Source organism: Oncorhynchus masou, chromosome 6, assembly GCF_036934945.1.
Source record: "Oncorhynchus masou masou isolate Uvic2021 chromosome 6, UVic_Omas_1.1, whole genome shotgun sequence".
In the NCBI taxonomy this organism is placed as follows: Eukaryota; Metazoa; Chordata; class Actinopteri; order Salmoniformes; family Salmonidae; genus Oncorhynchus; species Oncorhynchus masou.
In genome coordinates, this window is record NC_088217.1 from 22,849,197 (window position 1) to 22,876,961 (window position 27,765).

A 27,765-nucleotide genomic window follows, 5' to 3' on the forward strand; every position below is an offset into this window, starting at 1 on the left:
CCGCCCCACAGACCTAGTCCCGCCCCACAGACCTGGTCACGCCCCACAGACCTGGTCCCGCCCCACAGACCTGGTCCCGCCCCACAGACCTGGTCCCGCCCCACAGACCTGGTCCCGCCCCACAGACCTGGTCCCGCCCCACAGACCTGGTCCCGCCCCACAGACCTAGTCCCGCCCCACAGACCTAGTCCCGCCCCACAGACTAACCCTATTCGTTTGTGTTTCCTACATCTGAAAACAGTTAGTTTGTCTTATGTAAGCAAGTTTTGGTTAAACTGCAACATTCGGTAAAAAATAAGGCCTCGATTTTTTGGCCATATCACACAGCCCTACGTGGGGAAATTACCTTAAATTAATGACCTTAAATTAGCGCAGGAAATGCAGAAATGGATGAAAATGCAGAAAAAAGTTGGTTGAAGTTTAATTGAACAGTATAAAACAACCAGAATGGAGAAAGACCCATCGATATCACTTACAATGTATGTTACCACCCTTGGGTCACACACAAGCACATTTAAAACTTGTATTCTTCAAAAACATGAAATACCGTCATAAATTTGAAAAATACTATGATATGATATTTTGGCCATATCGTCCAGCCCTAGTGCACATTCTAGTCAAAAATCAAATCAAATTTTATTTGTCACATACACATGGTTAGCAGATGTTAATGCGAGTGTAGCGAAATGCTTGTGCTTCTAATTCCGACAATGCAGTAATAACCATATGTACATAAGGATATATGAATGAGTGATGGTACAGAGCAGCATAGGCAAGATACAGTAGATAGTATCGAGTACAGTATATACATATGAGATGAGTATGTAAACAAAGTGGCATAGTTAAAGTGGCTAGTGATACATGTATTACATAAGGATGCAGTCGATGATATAGAGTACAGTATATACGTATGCATATGAGATGAATAATGTAGGGTAAGTAACATTATATAAGGTAGCATTGTTTAAAGTGGCTAGTGATATATTTACATCATTTCCCATCAATTCCCATTATTAAAGTGGCTGGAGTTGAGTCAGTGTCAGTGTGTTGGCAGCAGCCACTCAATGTTAGTGGTGGCTGTTTAACAGTCTGATGGCCTTGAGATAGAAGCTGTTTTTCAGTCTCTCAGTCCCAGCTTTGATGCACCTGTACTGACCTCGCCTTCTGGATGATAGCGGGGTGAACAGGCAGTGGCTCGGGTGGTTGATGTCCTTGATGATCTTTATGGCTTTCCTGTAACATCGGGTGGTGTAGGTGTCCTGGAGGGCAGGTAGTTTGCCTCCGGTGATGCGTTGTGCAGACCTCACTACCCTCTGGAGAGCCTTACGGTTGTGGGCGGAGCAGTTGCCGTACCAGGCGGTGATACAGCCCGCCAGGATGCTCTCGATTGTGCATCTGTAGAAGTTTGTGAGTGCTTTTGGTGACAAGCCGAATTTCTCCAGCCTCCTGAGGTTGAAGAGGCGCTGCTGCGCCTTCTTCACGATGCTGTCTGTGTGAGTGGACCAATTCAGTTTGTCTGTGATGTGTATGCCGAGGAACTTAAAACTTGCTACTCTCTCCACTACTGTTCCATCGATGTGGATAGGGGGTGTTCCCTCTGCTGTTTCCTGAAGTCCACAATCATCTCCTTAGTTTTGTTGACGTTGAGTGTGAGGTTATTTTCCTGACACCACACTCCGAGGGCCCTCACCTCCTCCCTGTAGGCCGTCTCGTCGTTGTTGGTAATCAAGCCTACCACTGTTGTGTCGTCCGCAAACTTGATGATTGAGTTGGAGGCGTGCGTGGCCACGCAGTCGTGGGTGAACAGGGAGTACAGGAGAAGGCTCAGAACGCACCCTTGTGGGGCCCCAGTGTTGAGGATCAGCGGGGAGGAGATGTTGTTACCTACCCTCACCACCTGGGGGCGGCCCGTCAGGAAGTCTAGTACCCAGTTGCACAGGGCAGGGTCGAGACCCAGGGTCTCGAGCTTGATGACGAGCTTGGAGGGTACTATGGTGTTGAATGCCGAGCTGTAGTCGATGAACAGCATTCTCACATAGGTATTCCTCTTGTCCAGATGGGTTAGGGCAGTGTGCAGTGTGGTTGAGATTGCATCGTCTGTGGACCTATTTGGGCGGTAAGCAAATTGGAGTGGGTCTAGTGTGTCAGGTAGGGTGGAGGTGATATGGTCTTTGACTAGTCTCTCAAAGCACTTCATGATGACGGAAGTGAGTGCTACGGGGCGGTAGTCGTTTAGCTCAGTTACCTTAACAGGAACAATGGTGGCCCTCTTGAAGCATGTGGGAACAGCAGACTGGTATAGGGATTGATTGAATATGTCCGTAAACACACCAGCCAGCTGGTCTGCGCATGCTCTGAGGGCGCGGCTGGGGATGCCGTCTGGGCCTGCAGCCTTGCGAGGGTTAACACGTTTAAATGTTTTACTCACCTCGGCTGCAGTGAAGGAGAGACCGCATGTTTCCGTTGCAGGCCATGTCAGTGGCACTGTATTGTCCTCAAAGCGGGCAAAAAAGTTATTTAGTCTGCCTGGAAGCAAGACATCCTGGTCCGTGACTGGGTTGGATTTCTTCCTGTAGTCCGTGATTGACTGTAGACCCTGCCACATGCCTCTTGTGTCTGAGCCGTTGAATTGAGATTCTACTTTGTCTCTGTACTGACGCTTAGCTTGTTTGATAGCCTTACGGAGGGAATAGCTGCACTGTTTGTATTCAGTCATGTTACCAGACACCTTGCCCCGATTAAAAGCAGTGGTTCGCGCTTTCAGTTTCACGCGAATGCTGCCATCAATCCAACGGTTTCTGGTTAGGGAATGTTTTAATCGTTGCTATGGGAACGACATCTTCAAAGCACGTTCTAATGAACTCGCACACCGAATCAGCGTATTTGTCAATGTTGTTATCTGACGCAATACGAAACATGTCCCAGTCCACGTGATGGAAGCAGTCTTGGAGTGTGGAGTCAGCTCGGTCGGACCAGCGTTGGACAGACCTCAGCGTGGGAGCTTCTTGTTTTAGTTTTTGTCTGTAGGCAGGTATCAGCAAAATGGAGTCGTGGTCAGCTTTTCCGAAAGGGGGGCGTGGCAGGGCCTTATATGCGTCGCGGAAGTTAGAGTAACAGTGATCCAAGGTTTTTTCACCCCTGGTTGCACAATCGATATGCTGATAAAATTTAGGGAGTCTTGTTTTCAGATTAGCTTTGTTAAAATCCCCAGCAACAATGAATGCAGACTCCGGATAAATGGTTTCCAGTTTGCAAAGAGTTAAATAAAGTTCGTTCAGAGCCATTGATGTTTCTGCTTGGGGGGGGATATATACGGCTGTGATTATAATCGAAGATAATTCTCTTGGTAGATAATGCGGTCTACATTTGATTGTGAGGAATTCTAAATCAGGTGAATAGAAGGATTTGAGTTCCTGTATGTTTCTTTCATCGCACCATGCCTCGTTAGCCATAAGGCATACGCCCCCACCCCTCTTCTTACCAGAAAGGTGTTTGTTTCTGTCGGCGCGATGCGTGGAGAAACCCGTTGGCTGCACCGCTTCGGATAGCGTCTCTCCAGTGAGCCATGTTTCCGTGAAGCACAGAACGTTACAGTCTCTGATGTCCCTCTGGAATGCTACCCTTGCTCGGATTTCATCAACCTTGTTGTCAAGAGACTGGACATTGGCAAGAAGAATGCTAGGGAGTGGTGCACGGTGTGCCCGTCTCCGGAGTCTGACCAGAAGACCGCCTCGTTTCCCTCTTTTTCGGAGTCGTTTTTTTGGGTCGCTGCATGCGATCCATTCCATTGTCCTGTTAGTACATTTACATACATTTAAGTCATTTAGCAGACGCTCTTATCCAGAGCGACTTACAAATTGGTGAATTCACCTTCTGACATCCAGTGGAACAGCCACTTTACAATAGTGCATCTAAATCATTTAAGGGGGGGTGAGAAGGATTACTTATCCTATCCTAGGTATTCCTTGAAGAGGTGGGGTTTCAGGTGTCTCCGGAAGGTGGTGATTGACTCCGCTGTCCTGGCGTCGTGAGGGAGTTTGTTCCACCATTGGGGGCCAGAGCAGCAAACTGTTTTGACTGGGCTGAGCTGGAACTGTACTTCCTCAGTGGTAGGGAGGCGAGCAGGCCAGAGGTGGATGAACGCAGTGCCCTTGTTTGGGTGTAGGGCCTGATCAGAGCCTGGAGGTACTGCGGTGCCGTTCCCCTCACAGCTCCGTAGGCAAGCACCATGGTCTTGTAGCGGATGCGAGCTTCAACTGGAAGCCAGTGGAGAGAGCGGAGGAGCGGGGTGACGTGAGAGAACTTGGGAAGGTTGAACACCAGACGGGCTGCGGCGTTCTGGATGAGTTGTAGGGGTTTAATTGCACAGGCAGGGAGCCCAGCCAACAGCGAGTTGCAGTAATCCAGACGGGAGATGACAAGTGCCTGGATTAGGACCTGCGCCGCTTCCTGTGTGAGGCAGGGTGACAGGGTGTTGTCCAGGATCACGCCAAGGTTCTTAGCGCTCTGGGAGGAGGACACAATGGAGTTGTCAACCGTGATGGCGAGATAATGGAACGGGCAGTCCTTCCCCGGGAGGAAGAGCAGCTCCGTCTTGCCGAGGTTCAGCTTGAGGTGGTGATCCGTCATCCACACTGATATGTCTGCCATTAGTAAGGCAGAACACAGGATCCGCGTCGCGAAAAACATATTCTTGGTCGTACTGATGGTGAGTTGACGCTGATCTTATATACAGTAGTTCTTCTCGACTGTATGTAATGAAACCTAAGATGACCTGGGGTACTAATGTAAGAAATAACACGTAAAAAAACAAAAAACTGCATAGTTTCCTAGGAACGCGAAGCGAGGCGGCCATCTCTGTCGGCGCCGGAAGTGTGTTTTAGTCAAAAGCCTCATAGGCTGACATTAAGACATTCCTGGTTATTTAGAGGTCAAGAGAGTGGAGGGAAAGGCACAAAGTAAACATTGAACAAACATCAAAACACAAACAGCACATTCCCTTCCATCTTTCAAAGGCACGCTCCAAAGCCCATTTACAGAATCATGCTTGGAAGTAAACATCAAAACACTGGTCCAAGATAAACATGGTTCGCTTATCTCTCTTACAACACACAAGAAAGATCATAAACGATGACAACGTCTAATGGACTAAACACTACACTGTGGGGACCAAAAAATTGATTCTCATTCAAAGTCCTGTTTTCCTAACCTTAAACCCACCCCTTAACCTTAAACCCATAACTTAAACATAACTCTGGTGAAATGTCCTCACTTGTCTGGTTTTCCCTTGTTTTACTATCCTTTTGAGGACTTCTGATACCCACAAGGAAAGTAACCCCCCCCCCCCCACACACACACACACACACACACACACAAGAGACGAGAGAAGGGACAAGAGACGAGAGAAGGGGGGAGAGAAAGGGGGATGAGGAGAATAGAGGGGAGAGGAGAAAGGATGGGTGTATAATATAATCTGGGGCAGATTCACCACCAGCTGCTGCAATGACATCAACTAAAACCCACTCCTCTTTCCCCATCCCCCCTCCCAATACCATCACCAGAGCACCACACTGCCCACATATCCTGTCTCTTTTCCTGTTCTGTCCACTACGAACCCATTAAAACCCTTAAAGAACTTATACAGCTGAATGCTACGATGTTAGGTTTGCACACTTGCACAGAAACATACAGTACACAACAACTCTTACTGTTCTAATGCAGTGTAAGAGTGACTTGAAGTGATGAAGTGGATGACTATGTTAGTCTGACAGGACTGTTCTGTCATCTCATGGAAAGAGAGTAGAAAGGTAGCGTGATAGAGAGCGAGACTGATGGACAGACGGCAAGTCAGCCAAACAGACAGCCAGACAGACGGCCAGCCAGCCAGAATAATTGTCTCACCAGAAAAGTGACTTCTTGTGCAGAACGTCCTGGAGTTGTCTCTGGCTGTGCTGGTCCAGTCTGGAGAAGTCATACCGGGGACTGAACTCTGCAGGAGGGGGGGTACTGAAGCGCACCTCAAATGACGACATTGGGAAGTCCACCTAGAGAAAGAGGTCAGAGGTGACTAACAACAACAACAATATTCTGCATGAAGTGTTGTGATGAGGCAAACGTACTTCGATAACTAAATATGTTTTAATTTATGATCATTGTACACATGCATCGAGTATGGAGAGTAACATTACTGACTGTTATCAATAACTGGACAAGGTAACGTGTGTATGGAGAGTAACATTACTGACTGTTATCAATAACTGGACAAGGTAACGTGTGTATGGAGAGTAACAATACTGACTGTTATCAATAACTGGACAAGGTAACGTGTGTATGGAGAGTAACATTACTGACTGTTATCAATAACTGGACAAGGTAACGTGTGTATGGAGAGTAACAATACTGACTGTTATCAATAACTGGACAAGGTAACAATACTGACAATACTGTTATAGAGCAGCTGGACAAGGTATAGAGCAGCTGGACAAGGTAACGTGTGTATGGAGAGTAACAATACTGACTGTTATAGACAAGCAGCAATACTGACTGTTACAAGGACAAGGTAACGTGTGTATGGAGAGTAACATTACTGACTGTTATAGAGCAGCTGGACAAGGTAATGTGTGTATGGAGAGTAACATTAATACTGACTGTATAGAGCAGCTGGACAAGGTAATGATGGAGAGTAACAATACTGACTGTTATAGAGCAGCTGGACAAGGTAACGTGTGTATGGAGAGTAACAATACTGACTGTTATAGAGCAGCTGGACAAGGTAATGTGTGTATGGAGAGTAACAATACTGACTGTTATAGAGCAGCTGGACAAGGTAATGTGTGTATGGAGAGTAACAATACTGACTGTTATAGAGCAACTGGACAAGGTAATGTGTGTATGGAGAGTAACAATACTGACTGTTTGTTACTGTAATTTAATTATGCCGATGTGTTAATTAATTGAAACCCCTTAATCTATTTTATGAGAATTTATAAGATTCTTGTTTGCATAAAATAGACGGAGACTAGTCTTTTCAATAATAGGTAACAGAATTTATTCTCGGAGCGCGCTGCCACTTCACCACGATCAACAGTTTATATACAAAACATGACGTCATTTCATTGCTTAACAGACACCCCTCCTCTCGACAGGGACAAAGTGAGGTGAAAAGTTCATTCTAACTTACTTACACACTCCCAGGTAACTTTTGACCCCTCAACATTATCGATCACCACTTAGCTGACAGTTCTAATTAACAGAAAACCTAGGAATGCACTCACTGTCTTATCTAAAAACCCCAGAGCTCAGTTTGGTCGGTTCAACCATAGGTTTTAACGACCTTATGTGTTTACACAGTCCACTTCTTTCTTCCTAGTTGGAATGGTGTTCATTAACTTAAATTACTCCTTGTCTGTGTCACACAATCCCATCGTATGAACTCATATTGTTAATCAGATATAATAAAACAGAGTATAAGTTTAGTTAGTTACAGTTCCATTTAAAATGATTTGTTCAGTCATTTAATCATAATTTTCCCAACACTGTTATAGAGCAGCTGGACAAGGTAACGTGTGTATGGAGAGTAACAATACTGACTGTTATAGAGCAGCTGGACAAGGTAATGTGTGTATGGAGAGTAACAATACTGACTGTTATAGAGCAGCTGGACAAGGTAACGTGTGTATGGAGAGTAACAATACTGACTGTTATAGAGCAGCTGGACAAGGTAACGTGTGTATGGAGAGTAACAATACTGACTGTTATAGAGCAACTGGACAAGGTAACGTGTGTATGGAGAGTAACAATAGTGACTGTTATAGAGCAGCTGGACAAGGTAATGTGTGTATGGAGAGTAACAATACTGACTGTTATAGAGCAGCTGGACAAGGTAACGTGTGTATGGAGAGTAACAATACTGACTGTTATAGAGCAACTGGACAAGGTAACGTGTGTATGGAGAGTAACAATACTGACTGTTATAGAGCAGCTGGACAAGGTAACGTGTGTATGGAGAGTAACAATACTGACTGTTGTAGAGCAGCTGGACAAGGTAACGTGTGTATGGAGAGTAACAATACTGACTGTTATAGAGCAGCTGGACAAGGTAACGTGTGTATGGAGAGTAACAATACTGACTGTTATAGAGCAGCTGGACAAGGTAATGTGTGTATGGAGAGTAACAATACTGACTGTTATAGAGCAGCTGGACAAGGTTGTAGAGCAGCTGGACAAGGTAATGTATGGAGAGTAACAATACTGACTGTTATAGAGCAGCTGGACAAGGTAATGTGTGTATGGAGAGTAACAATACTGACTGTTATAGAGCAGCTGGACAAGGTAACGTGTGTATGGAGAGTAACAATACTGACTGTTATAGAGCAACTGGACAAGGTAACGTGTGTATGGAGAGTAACAATACTGACTGTTATAGAGCAGCTGGACAAGGCGTATGGGATAAATGGAAGGGGGGATTTGGGGAGAGGAGAGGAACAGAATGAAGTAAGGAATTAACAAGGTTAGAAGGAGGGGAAAAATAACATGAAAAGCCAAGAGAGAAGAAATGTAAAGTCATGGCAGGCCACCGAGGGAAAGCCTTTAGGAAGAAGGAAGGTCGAGAGGAATATAATGAAAAATAGGTCAGATAGAAAATCAATTCTTACGTATCATCCAGTCAGTTTGTTTTGGCAATGAAATGTTTGACGGTGTGCAGAAGAAATTGTTTGTGAGAGAGAGAGAGGGGGTTACATTCATAATTAATGAGTGACAGATGTATGCCAGGCCCCAGATGTGTCCTATGCAATGTTGGGGCAGTGTGTGTGTGTGAGAGTGAGTGAGAGAGTGAGAGAGAGAGTGAGTGAGAGATTCAGATTAATGAGTGACAGATGTATGCCAGGCCCCAGATGTGTCCTATGTAATGTTGGGTCAGTGTGTGTGTGTGAGAGTGAGTGAGAGAGAGAGTGAGAGAGAGAGATTCAGATTAATGAGTGACAGATGTATGCCAGGCCCCAGATGTGTTCTATGCGATGTTGGGTCAGTGTGTGTGTGTGAGAGTGAGTGAGAGAGTGAGAGAGATTCAGATTAATGAGTGACAGATGTATGCCAGGCCCCAGATGTGTCCTATGCAATGTGTGTGTGTGTGTGTGTGTGTGTGTGTGTGTGTGTGTGTGTGTGTGTGTGTGTGTGTGTGTGTGTGTGTGTGTGTGTGTGTGTGTGTGTGTGTGTGTGTGTGTGTGTGTGTGAGAGAGTGAGAGATTCAGATTAATGAGTGACAGATGTATGCCAGGCCCCAGATGTGTCCTATGCAATGTTGGGGGAGTGTGTGTGTGTGTGTGTGTGTGTAAGCATATGTTGTTCTGCCATCAGTGATGAAGTATGAAGCCTCAAATGATGTCGCCACGTTAACGAGGAGACCGACTGCAATAGAACACACACACAGATCCCATTTTAACACAGCCCACAGCACTGAGACAAAGAGCAAATGGGAACCAGCGCCATGGGCCAGCTGGCACTGCCACACACTGGGCTGGCACTGCATGAGGGACTGGGTTTACAATACAATACTGCTGAGAAGAAACCCTGTGTCTACGTGCGTGAGAGAGAGAATGAGTGAGTGAGAGCGAGGAGGACGTGTGTGTCAGAAGGGAGGGCAGACAGACAGCAGGGCACTCTAATATCCAGGGTGAGGTTTTTGGACAGAGCAGATCCAACTGACCTACTTTCAGGTCCCTTCTGCAGATAGCAGTTGTAGTGTGTGTACTACATGCATGACTACCAATGTGTGTGAGAGTCCCTCTGCCTATGCTTTAACATGTGTGGAGAGTATTCTGGTCATAGAGACAGACCGAGCACTTTGGAAGTCCAAACCCCCATCTGCGCCACAGCTCTAAAACGGGTCTAAAGACAGACAACGTTCATGTTCGACACGGAGGCAGGAAACCTACTGTACCTGTAGCATGAGAATAAGCCTTTTATAGGCTGTTCTTTTAACCAGGAGCAACGGTGTATGTTTATTGAAACAGGCCAGTCTGGAGAGGAAAGAGGGTGGAGAGGCCAGGATGAGGAAGAGGGAGGCGTCGGAGTAAATGAAATGTAAATGAGAGAGTGAGGAAGAGGGAGGGCAAAGAGGAAAGGAAGGAAAGCTGTAACAGATGGATATAGAGAAAAGGAGAGGGAGAGAAAAAGGAGGACACGAGGTAATAGGGAACTACACCTTGAAAAATAAATAGAGGGAAATAAGAGAAAGAGAGGAAGGAAGAGGAGGAAGAAAGTGTGTGCGTGCGCACATATGCCGTGTGTGTGTGTGTGTGTGTGTGTGTGTGTGTGCACATATGCCGTGTGTGTGTGTGTGTGTGTGTGTGTGTGCACATATGCCGTGTGTGTGTGTGTGTGTGTGTGTGTGTGTGTGTGTGTGTGTGTGTGTGTGTGTGTGTGTGTGTGTGTGTGTGTGTGTGTGTGTGTGAGAGACTAGGTCAGTTACCTGCAGGATGACGCTGTCAGGCTGGCTGAAGTTGGGGAAGCTGGAGCGAGCGTTACTTCCTGGGGTGGAAGGCCACAGACCCAGTAGCTTCCTCCCACATGTCAGGATGCTGAGGGAGAAGGTGATGGTCATAATCTCAGACACACACACCCACCCACCCTCCTGTGGACTAATACTCACTGTCTGAAGTTGAAGAGGGGCATGGTGACCCAGCCCAGGGATTCGATGCTGCGGCGCTGCTTACTACCCTTCTCTTCCACTCCTCCAGGGGGTGGCAGAGCACTGGCATACAGAGTCACTGTCAGCTGGGTCTCCCTTGGCAACTGGTTGATCTGCACTGGGAAACACACCCTGCGGGGTGGAGGGAGGGAGGGAGGGAAATGCAATGAGAGAGGAGGATATAGAGAAGGATTGAAGGGGAAGAGAGGAATAGAGAAGGACAGAAAGCGTGGGGGGTTGAGAATGGGAGAGAGAGATTAAGTTGTAGTTGAATTGTGAAATGCAGTAGCTATAATATAAATACACATTTTCTTAGAAGAGAGTAGTCTGGGAGTGGCACTGTAACTGCTACTGAACAGCAGAGTAACGTTATAGAGCTAGTAAACGATCCCTCACTGCAACTGAACAGCAGAGTAGCGTTATAGAGCTAGTAAACGATCTCTCACTGTAACTGAACAGCAGAGTAACGTTATAGAGCTAGTAAATGATCCCTCACTGTAACTGAACAGCAGAGTAACGTTATAGAGCTAGTAAACGATCCCTCACTGTAACTGAACAGCAGAGTAACGTTATAGAGCTAGTAAACGATCCCTCACTGTAACTGAAGAGCAGAGTAACGTTATAACTGAACAGCAGAGTAACGTTATAGAGCTAGTAAACGATCCCTCACTGTAACTGAACAGCAGAGTAACGTTATAGAGCGAGTAAACGATCCCTCACTGTAACTGAAGAGCAGAGTAACGTTATAGAGCTAGTAAATGATCCCTCACTGTAACTGAACAACATAGTAACGTTATAGAGCTAGTAAACGAGCCCTCACTGTAACTGAACAACATAGTAACGTTATAGAGCTAGTAAACAAGCCCTCACTGTAACTGAACAGCAGAGTAACGTTATAGAGCTAGTAAACAAGCCCTCCATTTATATTTAGCCCTCTGTCATCCACATGGGACCCGTGTGCTTTCAACACGTATCCCACATGAAAGAGAATAACACATTAAGAACTCTGTTGGAATCCTAAAACTTCAAAGGCTCGTTAGCATGAAAGAAGCTAGCATCGAGTCAACTAAAAATAGTAGTGTGATGAACAAACACCATTGGTTCTGAGCTAAACCCCACTGGTGGACCTGCTAGCATGCTTCGCTAACTAAGACAAGATGTTCGTATACTATGGGCAGGAGTCCTGGAACAGATACTTGAAGAACTGTAGAGAACAAAAAAGGAATGGCTCACCCCCCAACTTGTGCCATGTCATTTTTTTAACCTTCATTTAACTAGGCAAGTCAGTTAAGAACAAATTCTTATTTGCAATGACGGGCTACCCTGGCCAAACCCTAACAACGCTGGGCCAATTGTACGCCACAGTATGGGACTCCCAATCACGGCCGGTTGTGATACAGCCTGGAATCGAACCAGGGTCTGTAGTGACGCGTCTAGCACTGAGATGCAGTGTCTTAGACCGCTGTGCCACTTGGAAGCCCAGAGGACACATGAGGCCATGAGGACACATGAACCACCTATTGAGATGTGCCTTTTGTTAAAGAAATGAGGTGATAAATGAGGTGAAAAGGAGAACGGAGTAGGACTTTAAGATGAGTCGTCCAGCCAAAAAGACAAAAATTGACATTGAAGACTTACACACAACCAACAGACCATGAACAGTTTGAGGAAGGCTACCTTACAAGGCTGTAGCCTGCTGCACTCCCTGTCCAAACTCCAATGTACTCCAGCCATAATGAAACATGACCTATTTGGTATTTGTGCCAGGCCTATTTGTGTTTATTCCATCTCAAGAAGCTTCAACAAGCTGGACACTGTCAAGCAGTCTTCTCAGTAAGTGTTGTTTTAGGGTCAAGGTTTTGCAAAATTGTTGTCACATCTGAAGGAACCATTAGGCCGGCCTACACGGGTTGCCAAAACCTGTTTCTCTACAACACTTTAGAAATCCACCCGGTTACCGGAGCACTAAAATTTTATTACAATAGAGGCAAAAATAATATTGCAACAATAGTATCTTTAAAATAACCCCAGGGACCACGCATCAAGGTCAGGAGGTACAGAGATCAGAAAATAGATATGCATACATAGCCAAGGAGACTAGCATATCTGCTTCATAGCCAAGTCCTCCGAGACTAGTTACAACCCCCACATGTCCTCCGAAATAACAACCCACTGTAAACACTTTCCATCTGCTTCATTAACATACACACACCCACATGTGTCCCACACATAAACACACCCACATGTCCTCCCATGTCCTCCCACACATACACACACCCACCTCCCACATGTCCTCCCACACATACACACACCCACATGTCCTCCCACACATACACACACCCACATGTCCTCCCACACATACACACACCCACATGTCCTCCCACACATACACACACCCACATGTCCTCCCACACATACACACACCCACATGTCCTCCCACAGATACACACACCCACATGTCCTCCCACACAAACACACCCACATGTCCTCCCACACAAAACACACCCACATGTCCTCCCACACATAAACACACCCACATGTCCTCCCACACATAAACACACCCATATGCACGACCAACAGCTCTTTCCAGTGGACACATATAGGGGACAGTAGGTGGACAATCAGAACACCTGGTACTAAAGTGGGATGGCTTGAACCCTAACATGCTTTAGGAAGCCTATGTGTACGCTGTGTATGTTGTGTACGTTGTGTACGTTGTATACGTTGTGTACGTTGTGTATGTTGCGTATGTTGTGTACGTTATGAGTACATGTTGTTAGAAGTGGTTGTTTGGATTGCAAATATCTACATTGCTTTTAAATGATAAGCATCATGTAATATTATGATACATAGTCTCTGATTGGTGAACATCTGTGAGGTTGGTTGACGTGCCTATAAGGTCTGTTGTGACAGGCTGTGATTGGGTACGTACCTCTGGTCCCAGACTACCAGGTGAAACAGGTACTTGCTGACCTGCAGTTTGCTGGTGTGCTGGGGGGCACAAAGCTCCGCCCCTCCATGGGTCAGAGAGCACAACAGGAAGAAGCCCTCGTAGCTGATAGGAAGAGGAAGTGGAAATCAGCCAATGGGATAACAGAGAGGAGATCAGCCAATTCAATGACAAGGTGAATCCAGGTAAAAGCTATGACCATTTTAGTGACGTCACTTGTTAAATCTACTTAAATCAGTGTAGACAAAGGCGAGGTGACCGGTTACATGCAAACTCAATATTATGAAGGTGTTTTAATGTTTTGTACACTCAGTGTAGATGATAGGCCAATGGAGTTTCATAATGACTACGCCTGGAACTGCTATAATTACAAGTAACTGAGCTCCTTGCCCTCCCTTATATAAAGGGGGAATGAGAAGGCTGGTCTCTAGAGAGGAGGTATAAAAGGAAGAGTAGACCAGTGAGGCACTGGGACCAGGCAGGGAAACTCTAAATGTTACATAGAATTAACAATATTCACAAATTCATAGCATTTTATTTTACAGGACTATAAATCTGGTATTTTAGCTACTTGGTAATAAATAATTTAGCTGTAATTATTTATATTATTAATCCCCAAGTAATTAAAGGGTAATAACATTGGTTAACAAACATTCCCATCGGCGCCCGATTCCCATCGGCGCCCGATACCCATCGGCGCCCGATACCCATCAGCGCCCGATACCCATCAGCGCCCGATACCCATCAGCGCCCGATACCCATCAGCGCCCGATACCCATCAGCGCCCGATACCCATCAGCGCCCGATACCCATCAGCGCCCGATACCCATCAGCGCCCAATACCCATCAATGCCCGTTCTAAATGTTTAAGACAGGACCCCATCGGACCCCAACCCGATCAAAACTTTGCTCATATGACTTTTTTTCTAAATTCCAAAAATACCTCATAGTTTGACAACTGATGCGGCCTTTCCTTCAGTCTGGAACTAAGCATGTAACTATGTTGAGCCATTGATCTACAAGTCATTTTGCATGCCGAATAACCCTAGGGAATATCAGTAGCCCTGTCAAACTGAGCATGTAACTATGTTGAGTCATTGATCTACAAGTCATGTCAAACTGAGCATGTAACTATGTTGAGCCATTGATCTACAAGTCATTTTGCATAACGAATAACCCCAGGGAATATCAGTAGCCCTGTCAAACTGAGCATGTAACTATGTGGAGCCATTGATCTACAAGTCATTTTGCATACTGAATAACCCTAGGGAATATCAGTAGCCCTGTCAAACTGAGCATGTAACTATGTTGAGTCATTGATCTACAAGTCATTTTGCATACTGAATAACCCTAGGGAATATCAGTAGCCCTGTCAAACTGAGCATGTAACTATGTTGAGTCATTGATCTACAAGTCATTTTGCATACCGAATAACCCCAGGGAATATCAGTAGCCTCGTCAAACTGAGCATGTAACTATGTTGAGTCATTCATCTACAAGTCATTTTGCATACCGAATAACCCTAGGGAATATCAGTAGCCCTGTCAAACTGAGCATGTAACTATGTTGAGTCATTGATCTACAAGTCATTTTGCATACAATAACCCCAGGGAATATCAGTAGCCTCGTCAAACTGAGCATGTAACTATGTTGAGTCATTGATCTACAAGTCATTTTGCATACCGAATAACCCTAGGGAATATCAGTAGCCCTGTCAAACTGAGCATGTAACTATGTTGAGTCATTGATCTACAAGTCATTTTGCATACCGAATAACCCTAGGGAATATCAGTAGCCTCGTCAAACTGAGCATGTAACTATGTTGAGTCATTGATCTACAAGTCATTTTGCATACCGAATAACCCCAGGGAATATCAGTAGCCTCGTCAAACTGAGCATGTAACTATGTTGAGTCATTGATCTACAAGTCATTTTGCATACCGAATAACCCTAGGGAATATCAGTAGCCCTGTCAAACTGAGCATGTAACTATGTTGAGTCATTGATCTACAAGTCATTTTGCATACCGAATAACCCTAGGGAATATCAGTAGCCTCTTCAAACTTAGCACAGCTTTGCACACTGACCAACGGCAGGTAAGCGGCCTGCTCCAGATCTTGCGCATCTGCACCTTCAGCATTCAAATGCAAAAATGGCTTATTAGGTTATTGTTATCTCTACTGTGTTGAACATGGTGTTTTACCAGAATAAAAGTTAAGCTACCGGAGACAACTCTGATCTGGCTATAGCCTGTGAGTGTGGGGGAATGGTTAGGGTAAGGACTTATATAAAATGCAAAAAACGTGTGTTTATGGAAAAAATGTTAGTGCATCGAATCGTATCGCATCGAACCACATTGCATTGATTCGTTTTGTAATCAAACCAAATTGCACCGAATCGATAACAACTAAAACATATCGTTCCTGTATCGTGACGGAGCCCATGTATCTAGATACATATCCAATCGTCTTGAAAGGGGAATATGCACATGCACCTAATTGCTACCTAAATCCCTACCTGAAAACCTTATCAATACAGAGGATATCCATTGTGTGGGAGATTAGCTGATATTTTGGTATCAATTGATCTGTCTTCCTGCACACAAAGACACACCTTCACACACACAGATGGCATGTGAAACCGCCGGACAGGTGCTGAGAGACCAGCCAGAGCTCTGCCCCGCCCCTTCGGGTTAAAGGTCAGGCAGGGTTCCCAGGCTGTCAATCAATCACGTGCTCGCATCAGTTTCAAGGGAGACAAATGAGCCACAGCCAACTGGGGTCTGGAGAGGGGGTGGGGGGTGAAGCAGAGCGGACCCTTCATGTGGCTGGAAGGGGGTGGGGGAGTGGAGGAGGGCGAGACACGGCGGTGGGGATAGGAGGGTACAGGGGAAAGTCTAGGAGCAGAGACAATGGTAAGGGCAATAGGGCTGCAGGGTGGGTGTGGGGGAGTGGGTAGGGTAAGGAGTTGAGTATAGAATGTATGGGAATGGTGGGATGGCAGTGCATATACCCCTGCATACAGTATGTGGCAGTGTCAGAGGAGAGTTGAAGAAAGGGCAGGTGCTGAGAGAAGACAGATTCATGGAGATTCAGGGGGAGGGTTTGGCCTGACCTGAATTCACTCAGGTCAATATAGAGGGAGGGATGTGATGGGAAGGGAAAATGGAGAAAAAAGGGTAGAAGATGGAAGAGAGGATGGGAAAAGTAAGAGAAGTGAAAATGGAATGGAGAGTGATGAAAAGAGAGAAGTAGAGGGAGAAGGGGAGGGGGGATAGGGGGAAGGGGAGAGGATAGGGAGAAAGGATAGGGAGAAGAGGATGAGATCGAAAGTGGAGAGGGAATGAAGGGAATAGGAAAGAGAAATAGAAGGGCAGAGAAAAAGAGAGGGAGAATGAGAGAGGGAGAATGAGAGAGGGAGAATGAGAGAGGGAGAATAAGAGGGAGAATGAGAGGGGAGAATGAGAGAGGGAGAATAAGAGAGGGAGAATGGAGAAGAATGAGAGAGTAAGAGGGGAGAATGAGAGGGAGAATAGAGAGAATGGGAGAATAAGAGGGAGAATGAGAGAGGAGAATAAGAGGGAGGAGAATGAGAGGGAGGAGAGAATAAGAGGGAGAATGAGAGAGGGAGAATGAGAGAGGGAGAATAAGAGAGGAGAATGAGAGGGAGAGAATAAGAGAGGGGAGAATAAGAGGGGAGAATGAGAGAGGGAGAATGAGAGAGGGAGAATGAGAGAGGGAGAATAAGAGAGAGGGAGAAGAATGAGAGGGAGAATAAGAGAGGAGAATGAGAAGGGAGAATGAGAGAGATAAGAGAGGGAGAATAAGAGAGGGAGAAATAAGAGGGAGAATAAGAGGAGAATGAGAGAGGGAGAATAAGAGAATGAGGAGAGGATAAGAGAGGAGAGGGATAAGAGAGGGAGAATGAGAGAGGGAGAATGAGAGAGGGAGAATGAGAGAGGGAGAATGAGAGAGGGAGAATGAGAGAGGGGGAGGATGAGAGAGGGAGAATGAGAGAGGGAGAATGAGAGAGGGAGAATGAGAGAGGGAGAATAGAGGGAGAATGAGAGAGGGAGAATAAGATAGGGAGAATAAGAGAGGGAGAATAAGAGAGGGAGAATAAGAGAGGGAGAATAAGAGAGGGAGAATAAGAGGGAGAATAAGAGGGAGAATGAGAGGGAGAATGAGAGGGAGAATGAGAGAGGGAGAATAAGAGGGAGAAAGAGAGGGAGAATGAGAGAGGGAAAATAAGAGAGGGAGAATGAGAGAGGGGGAATAAGAGAGGGAGAATGAGAGGGAGAATGAGAGAGGGAGAATAAGAGAGGGAGAATAAGAGAGGGAGAATAAGAGAGGGAGAATAAGAGAGGGAGAATGAGAGAGGGAGAATGAGGATAAGAGAGGGAGAATGAGAGAGGGAGAATAAGAGAGGGAGGATAAGAGAGGGAGAATAAGAGGGAGAATAAGAGAGGGAGAATAGGATGGATAAGAAGAAGCAGTGGTGTAAAGTACTAAAGTAAAAATACTTGTAAGTACTACTTAAGTAGTTTTGGGGGGTATCTGTACTTTACTGGTTATATTTTTGACACCTTTTACTTCACTACATTCCGAAAGAAAAATATGTACTTTTTACTTTATACATTTTCCCTGACACCCAAAAGTACTCGCTACATTTTGGATGCTTAGCAGGAAAGAAAAATGGTCTAATTCACACATTTATCAAGAGAACATCCCTGATCATCCCTACTTCCTCTGATCTGGTGGAGTTACTAAACACATGCTTAGTGTTGGACCATGGCCCTGGCTATCCGTAAATTAAATAAAAACAAGAAAATTATGCCATCTTGTTTGCTTTATATAAGGAATTTTAAATGATTTATACTTTTACTTTTGGTACTTAAGTATATTTTAGCAATTACATTTATTTAAAACCAAATACTTTTAGACTTTTACTCAAGTAGTATTTTACTGGGTGACTTTCACTTTTACTTCTCTTCTCTTCTCTTTCACTTTTACTTCTCTTTTTCACTTTTACTTCTCTTCTTTCTCTTTCACTTCTACTTCTCTTCTCTTTTGGATGCACTTCTACTTCTCTTCTCTTTCTCTTCTACTACATTCCGAAAGAAAATTATGTAATTTTACTTCATATTATTTTCCCTGGAGAAAAATTCTACTTCTCTTCTCTTCTCCCTTCACTTCTACTTCTCTTCTCTTTCACTTCTACTTCTCTTCTCTTGTCTTTCAATTCTATTCTCTTCTCTTTCACTTTTACTTCTCTTTCACTTTTACTTAAGTCTATTTTACTTTTACTTTATTCTCTTCTCTTTAGACTTTTACTTCTATTTTCTTCTCTTTCACTTCTACTTCTCTTCTCTTCTCTTTCACTTCTACTTCTCTTCTCTTCTTTTCACTTCTACTTCTCTTCTCTTTCACTTCTACTTCTCTTCTCTTCTCTTTCACTTTTACTTCTCTTTTTCACTTTTACTTCTCTTTTTCACTTTTACTTCTCTTTTTCACTTTTACTTCTCTTTTTCACTTTTACTTCTCTTTTTCACTTTTACTTCTCTTCTCTTTCTTTTACTTCTCTGCTCTTTCACTTTTACTTCTCTGCTCTTTCACTTTTACTTCTCTTTTTCACTTTTACTTCTCTTCTCTTTCTTTTACTTCATTCTTTTACTTCTCTTCTCTTTCTTTTACTTCTCTTCTCTTTCTTTTACTTCTCTTCTCTTTCTTTTACTTCTCTTTCTTTTACTTCTCTTCTCTTTCTTTTACTTCATTCTTTTACTTCTCTTCTCTTTCTTTTACTTCTCTTCTCTTTCTTTTACTTCTCTTCTCTTTCTTTTACTTCTCTTCTCTTTCTTTTACTTCTCTTCTCTTTCTTTTACTTCTCTTCTCTTTCTTTTACCTCTTCTCTTTCTTTTACCTCCTCTCTTTCTTTTACTTCTCTTCTCTTTCTTCTCGTTCTTTTACTTCTCTTCTCTTCTCTTCCTTATACTTCTCTTCTTTCTTTTACTTCTCTTTCTTTTACTTCTCTTCTTTCTTTTACTTCTCTTCTCTTTCTTCTCTTCTCTTTCTTTTACTTCTCTTCTTTTTCTTCTCTTCTCTTTCTTTTACTTCCCTTCTCTTTCTTCTCTTCTCTTTCTTCTCTTCTCTTCTCTTTCTTTTACTTCTCTTTCGTCTCTTTCTTTTACTTCTCTTCTCTTTTTTCTCTTTTCTCTTCTTTCTTTTACTTCTCTTCTCTTTCTTCTCTTTCTTTTACTTCTCTTCTCTTTTTCTTTTACTTCTCTTCTCTTCCTTATACTTCTCTTTTACTTCTCTTTCTTTTACTTCTCTTTCTTTTACTTCTCTTCTCTTTCTTTTACTTCTCTTCTCTTTCTTTTACTTCTCTTCTCTTTCTTTCACCTCTTCTCTTTCTTTCACCTCTTCTCTTTCTTTCACCTCTTCTCTTTCTTTCACCTCTTCTCTTTCTTTTACTTCTCTTCTCTTTCTTCTCGTTCTTTTACTTCTCTTCTCTTCCTTATACTTCTCTTCTCTTTCTTTTACTTCTCTTTCTTTTTCTTCACTTCTTTCTTTTACTTCTCTTCTCTTTCTTCTCTTTCTTTTACTTCTCTTCTCTTTCTTCTCTTCTCTTTCTTTTACTTCTCTTCTCTTTCTTCTCTTCTCTTTCTTTTACTTCTCTTTCGTCTCTTTCTTTTACTTCTCTTCTCTTTCTTCTCTTCTCTTTTTCTTTTACTTCTCTTCTCTTCCTTATACTTCTCTTTTACTTCTCTTCTCTTTCTTATACTTCTCTTCTCTTTCTTTTACTTCTCTTCTCTTTCTTTTACTTCTCTTCTCTTTCTTTTACTTATTTTTCTTTTACTTCTCTTCTCTTTCTTCTCTTCTCTTTCTTTTACTTCTCTTCTCTTTCTTATACTTCTCTTCTCTTTCTTTTACTTCTCTTCTCTTTTTTCTTTTTCTTATTTTCTTTTTTTACTTCTCTTCTCTTTCTTTTACTCTTCTCTTTCTTTTACTTATCTTCTCTTTTCTTTCTTCTCTTTCTTTTACTTCTCTTCTCTTTTCTTTTGCTTTCTTCTCTTTCTTTTACTTCTCTTCTCTTTCTTTTACTTCTCTTCTCTTTCTTCTCTTCTCTTCTCTTTCTTTTACTTCTCTTTCATCTCTTTCTTTTACTTCTCTTCTCTTTCTTCTCTTCTTTCTTTTACTTCTCTTCTCTTTCTTCTCTTCTCTTTCTTTTACGTCTTTTCTCTTTCTTTTACTTCTCTTCCACTTTTACTTCTCTTCTCTTTCTTTTTTACTTCTCTAAAAGGTATGTTTACTTTCACTCAAGTATGAAAATTTGGTACTTTTTCCACCACTGGGGAGAAGGAGAGGGATGGAGAAGGAGAGGGAGGGAGAGGGATAACACAATGTCATCCTCATAGATTATACTAGGGAAATCCAGCCTGAACAGCTGCCTGTGTGTGTGTGTTACCTGGCCGCCCATGTGATGGGGATGCGGTGAGCAGCGTAGACGCTGAAGGATAGGACGTTGGTGACCAGGCCTGCTTCCTGTGTGGGCGCCGTGTGCCGGTTGCTCTGCACCGTGGTGTGGAAGTTAGCGTTGAATGTGCTGCAGTACAGCTCCACCAGATCTAAAATGGCCACCGTCAGCTTCTCCACCACTTTCTCTGCAACATTTTCAGAAACCATTTAGATTCACCTTCATTTAGCAGATGCTCTTATCCAGACAGACTTACACTAAGTGCATTCAATTAAGGACGGCTAAACAACCACTGAACACAAGCATTAAAAGTTAAACTTTCTGAATGTTAGTAATGATCAGGGTGCAGAATTGAGCACCCATGACCGAGTGGTCACGCACGTCTCCAAATCATTCATCAAGTTTGCTGATGACAACAGAGTGGTGTCAGGAAAATAACCTCTCCCTCAACGTCAACTCATTATATATACTGTATTCTAGTCATGGTTCATCCTATGTAAAAACATATTTTTTTGGATTATGTATGTATTGTTTTGTATTGCAAGGCCATCAGGCCATCAGACTTAAATAGCCATCAGACTTAAATAGCCATCACTAGCCGGCTTCCACCCGGTTACACAACCCTACACCTTAGAGGCTGCTGCCCTATTTACATACACTACCGTTCAAAAGCTTGGGGTCACTTAGAAACTTCCTTGTTTTTGAAAGAAAAGCAAACAAAATTGTCCATTGAAATAACATAAAATTGATCAGAAATACAGTGTAGACGTTGTAAATGGCTATTGTAGCTGGAAACGGCAGATGTTTTATAGAATATTTACATAGGCGTACAGAGGCCCATTACCAGCAACCATCACTCGTGTGTTCCAACGGCAGGTTGTGTTAGCTAATCCAAGTTTATAATTTTAAAAGGCTAATTAATGATTAGAAAACCCTTTTGCAATTATGTTAGCATAGCTGAAAACTGTTGTGCTGATTAAAGAAGCAATAAAACTGGCTTTCTTTAAACTAGTTGAGTATCTGGAGCATCAGCATTTGTGGGTTCGATTACAGGCTCAAAATGGCTAGAAATAAATAACATTCTTCTGAAACTCGTCAGTCTATTCTTGTTCTGAGAAATAATGGCTATTCCATGCAGATGAAATTTTAAGAAACTGAAGCTCCGATCCTCGTACAACAAGGTGTCTGCTACTCCCTTCACAGACCAGCGCAAACTGGTTCTAACCAGAATAGAAAGAGGAGTGGGAGGCCCCGGTGCAACAACTGAGCAAGAGGACAAGTACATTATTGTGTCTAGTTTGAGAAACAGACGCCATCAACAATCCTCAACTGGCAACTTCATTAAATAGTTCCCGCAAAACACCAGTCTCCGATGTCAACAGTGAAGAGGCGACTCCGGGATGCTGGTCTTCTAGGCAGAGTTGCAAGAACAAGCCATATCTCAGACTAGCCAATAAAAATAAAATATTAAGATTGGCAAAAGAACACAGACACTGGACAGAGGAACTCTGCCTCAAAGGCCAGCATCCCGGAGTCGCCTCTTCACTGTTGACGTTGAGACTGGTGTTTTGCGGGTACTATTTAATGGAGCTGCCAGTTGAGGACTTGTGAGGCATCTGTTTCTCAAAGCAGAGGAATGTCAAACATCAAACATCAGTTATTGTCATCATTCCATGGTTGTGCCCCAAATGGCACCCTATTCCCTATATAGTGCACTACTTTTGACCAAGGCTCTTAGGGGTGCCATTTGGGACACAGAACATGGCTGCTCCATGTCAACACAGCTCAGCTGACTGGGCTCCACTGTTTACATTGTGTCTCTTTATACATCCATTGGAGCAGCATCTCAGCCCTACATGGGAAACAAAATCCCAACTCTCTGAAATGTTATCCCTCTCTTTTCAAGGGCAGACGCACAGATAGAGCTTGGCGAATGGATGGAGGTGGTGCTTGGTGTATCCTGTACGAAGCTAGCCATCCTTCCTGTTTGTTTGAGTGTGACGGGGAGGTAGAGAGTGGGGATATCATACATCACGGATGTGCATCACAACAAGTCAAGGACACTTCCGCTCTGTGCTACTGTGACGGACCAGTGTGCCTGCTTAGCAGTATAGCTTCTTCCCTATCTGGGTACACTGTCTGTACAATGGCTCAACCCAGATTCCTCTGCCTCGCAAACACACGTGACCGCCCACTTTACAACGTACCAGCTAAAAAGCTATCAGCTCAGCCGTGGAGCTTACGGTACGATCTTTAATGCATTACACTACTGTACAGACCTGACCTGTACCCCATAACCAAGTGTCCCTCCTCTCTCACTTCTCTCCATCTGTACTCTTCCACCCTTGCTCCTCTCTTCCATCTACAGTATCTCATCACTCCTCTTTTTCTATCCTCAGTTCCTCTTCTGTCCCATCTGTCTGTCTGTCTCCTATCCCCTTGTCTGTCTCCTATCCCCTTGTCTGTTTCCTATCCTCCTTCCCCGGTTCTGTCTGTCCTCCCCTACCAGCCAGTATTTCTGTGTGGATTATTCAGTGCTACTGTAGGACATTCAATTAGTGAGGAACTTACCTCTGTTCTCTCTGATGGCCAGCACTGATGGATCCTGTGAAGAGACACACACAGTTACAGAATCCAATCAACCAACCTTTGGTTCTGGAGTTACAGGAGAACAGTAATTCATGAAGTTATCCTTGTGTACCGGTCTAAGATCAGTTTAGTATTTAGAACATAATGTTTATGGCTATGATTGGGGAGGGTAAACTGATCCTAGATCTGTGTATCTGAAGCATGGTAGATGTGATTATGAGTGTGTGTGTTACCTTCTGGACTCTGGGCTGCAGACGACAGGGGCATGCTGGAAGCTGGTTGAGGGCGGAAGTGATGTCAGGCGTTTCCACAGCAGCCAGCGAGCTGCAGAGAGCCTTCACTGATTGGACGAGCCGTTCCACATGCAACACAAGCTCCACCTACAGAGGGCAGGAGGGAAAGAACATAGAGAATTCAACCGTACACATCAATTTTAAGAATAAAAATGTTTGTGTTCCTTCTTGTGTGTGCGTATGTATAAGGTTACCTCTGATAGAAGAAAGGACTCAGCCTCGTTGTGAAAGGTGTCCAGGAGCAGAGTCAAAGCCTCCCTGTTCAAACAAGGAAATATCAACAGCACTGATATCAAAGTCCAAGCCTGCCTTCTATTGCTTTTTAAAGAAGTTTTCACATATTCCAATAAGACTTGACTAATCCATCCAATTTGGTAGCCAGATCACATTTATTTTACTTCCAATCATCCAAGTTATCCAATCAGATTAGGAATCACCTTGATAAAGGTTGCATCTCTAATGTGTTCAGTGGCGTGAGAGCTATAGGCCCCTACCCTCACCTAGTAACTGTCTGTTTGATTGGTCGCTCCTGCAGCAGGATGCTGTGGTTCATCGTAGAGGCCGTCTCATCATCCTCCTCCTGTCAAGCACAACACAACATAATCAAACAAGAGTGTGTGCGTCTCTGCTACTGTGTGTGTGTGTGTGTGTGTGTGTGTGCGTGAGTGCGTGCGTGTGTGTGTTTTCACCGTGCGGCCCAGTTCTGTGTTGACAGAGCCTCTCTTGGTGAGGAAGAGACGAATGTCCCAGTCAAACTTCACACACAGCTGGATATGCTCCAACCCTGTCAGCGTCTGGGAACTAACAGAGGGAGAGAGAGAGAGACAGAGAGAAAGAGAGACAGAGAGCGAGAGACATACAGAGAGAGAGAGAGAGAGACACAGAGAGAGGGACACACACAGAGAGAGGGACACACACAGAGAGACACACACAGAGAGACACAGAGACAGAGAGAGACACACAGAGAGACACACAGAGAGACACAGAGAGAGAGAGAGAGACACACACAGGGAGAGAGACAGAGAAAGACAGAGACAAACAGAGAGACAAAGAGAAAGACAGAGACAGAGAGAGACAGAGAGACAAACAGACAGAGACAAAGAGACAAACAGACAGAGACAAAGAGACAGAGAGACAGACAGAGAGACAGACAGAGACAAACAGACAGAGACAGAAATGTTATTGTAAAGTTTCACTCCCCCAACAATACAAATAACAAAGCAATGAAAAACAAAGACATAAAAATAAAAACATTTGTAGCAAAAGTATGCCATTCAAGTGGATAAGCCATGTCCCTACACAATGATGTGATGCAGCTGTACTTAGTGAATACACACACAGGGGAAAACCCACTACAATATGGGCCTGGGGGTTCATTGTGAGGTGATTGTTTTGCTTCATAAATAAGAGCGAGAGAAGGGAGGCCAAATAAAGAGCTAAAACCCTACTACTGTCCAGCCCTGTGATTGACAGCTGGGTAACAAGCAATGACCTCAACACACAGGGCAAGTCCCGCCAACTTTCAACAGTCGCAGATTATCAGGGGAAAACACACTTTCTGCTGCAGGCCGGAAACACGCACACACACACGCACACGCACACACACACACACACACACACACACACACACACACACACACACACACACACACACACACACACACACACACACACACACACACACACACACACACACACACACACACACACACACACACACACACACAGAAACATACAGCTGCTCTGGGCCTGAAAAACAAACAAACGGAAAGAATGAGACACACACTCTTACACGAACAGTCATATTAATCTCCACAAAGTCTGCTGCCTCAGTATCTTTAGATATTTGTGTCAGATGTTACTATGGAAAACTGAAGTATAATTACAGGCATTTCATAAGTGTCAAAGGCTTTTATTGACAATTACATGAAGTTGATGCAAAAAGTCAATATTTGCATTGTTGACCCTTCTTTTTCAAGACCTCTGCAATCCACCCTGGCATGCTGTCAATTAACTTCTGGGCCACATCCTGACTGATGGCAGCCCATTCTTGCATAATCAATGCTTGGAGTTTGTCAGAATTTGTGGGTTTTGTTTGTCTACCCGTCAAGTTCTCAATGGGATTAAGGTCTGGGGAGTTTCCTCGTCATGGACCCAAAATATCGATGTTTTGTTCCCTGAGCCACTTAGTTATCACTTTTGCCTTCTGGCAAGGTGCTCCATCATGCTGGAAAAGGCATTGTTTGTCACCAAACTGTTCTTGGATGTTTGGGAGAATTTGCTCTCGGAGGATGTGTTGGTACCATTCTTTATTCATGGCTGTGTTCTTATGCAAAATTGTGAGTGAGCCCACTCCCTTGGCTGAGAGGAAACCCCACACCTGAATGTTCTCAGGATGCTTTACTGTTGGCATGACACAGGACTGATGGTAGCGCTCACCTTGTCTTCTCCGGACAAGCTTTTTTCCGGGTTCCCCAAACTATCGGAAAGGGGATTCATCAGAGAAAATGACTTTACCCCAGTCCTCAGCAGTCCAATCCCTGTACCTTTAGCAGAATATCAGTCTGTCCCTGATGTTTTTCCTGGAGTGAAGTGGCTTCTTTGCTGCCCATCTTGACAACAGGCCATCGTCCAAAAGTCTTTGCCTCACTGTGCGTGCAGATGCACTCACACCTGCCTGCTGCCATTCCTGAGCAAGCTCTGTACTGGTGGTGCCCCAATTCCGCAGCTGAATCAATTTTAGGAGACGGTCCTGGCGCTTGCTGGAATTTCTTGGGTGCCCTGAAGCCTTCTTCACAACATTTGAACCGCTCTCCTTGAAGTTCTTGATGATCCGATAAATGGTTGATTTAGGTGCAATCTTACTGGCAGCAATATCCTTGCCTGTGAAGCCCTTTTTGTGCAAAGCAATGATGACGGCACGTGTTTCCTTGCAGGTAACCATGGCTGACAGAGGAAGAACAATGATTCCAAGCACCACCCTCCTTTTGAAGCTTACAGTCTGTTATTCGAACTCAAACAGCATAATAAAGTGATCTCCAGCCTTGTCCACGTCAACACTCATACCTGTGTTAATGAGAGAATCACTGACATGATGTCAGCTGGTCCTTTTGTGGCAGGGCTGAAATACAGGGGAAATGTTTTTTGGGGATTCAGTTCATTTGCATGGCAAAGAGGGACTTTGCAATTCATTGGATCACTCTTCATAATATTCTGGAGTATATGCAAATTGCCATCATACAAACTGAGGCAGCATACTTTGTGAAAATTAATATTTGTGTCATTCTCAAAAAGATTTGGCCACGACTGTATATGTGCCGCTGCTCTGAGACAGAAATTAAACACACAGGTGCACAGAGACAGAAAACATGCGTGCACACACACACACACACACACACATGTTCAGCTGCACTGGACGGGAATGAAGCTTGCTGTACAATACATTTCAACCCTGTCTGGCTACATTCCTCTGAAAGAAGACTTCATAGGGGAGTGAGAGGGAGGGTGTGTGCATGTCAGGGTATGTGTGTGGTGCGGGTGGAAAGGACATGTTTTAGGGGAAACCCACTGTGGTTAAGCTGGCCCACAGACATACCGTTTGTCCGTGAGTTTGTGACTGTGTGTATGTGTGTATGTGTGGGAAAAGGGTCTAGAAGAGTCTGTGTTTTAGGGGCGGTTTAGGTCGGCCCACAGACATCAGCAGAGCTTGTTAAAAACTACCACAACTGAGTCCTTCAGTTAAATGTGTGTGTATATCTGGACCACAAACA

General features: G+C 44.1%; 1 protein-coding gene across 1 annotated transcript in view; it reads right to left on the minus strand.

Moving 5' to 3' along the window:
* The window catches only part of LOC135541642 (phosphatidylinositol 4-phosphate 3-kinase C2 domain-containing subunit beta-like), a 73,780-nt gene that overhangs the window by 22,940 nt on the left and 23,075 nt on the right, over positions 1-27,765 (minus strand). The window contains 10 exon segments of the mRNA XM_064967956.1: positions 5,902-6,044; positions 10,472-10,580; positions 10,652-10,822; positions 13,623-13,745; positions 21,105-21,300; positions 23,685-23,718; positions 23,936-24,082; positions 24,190-24,253; positions 24,496-24,575; positions 24,685-24,796. Of these exon segments, the coding sequence (XP_064824028.1) occupies positions 5,902-6,044; positions 10,472-10,580; positions 10,652-10,822; positions 13,623-13,745; positions 21,105-21,300; positions 23,685-23,718; positions 23,936-24,082; positions 24,190-24,253; positions 24,496-24,575; positions 24,685-24,796 (1,179 nt within the window).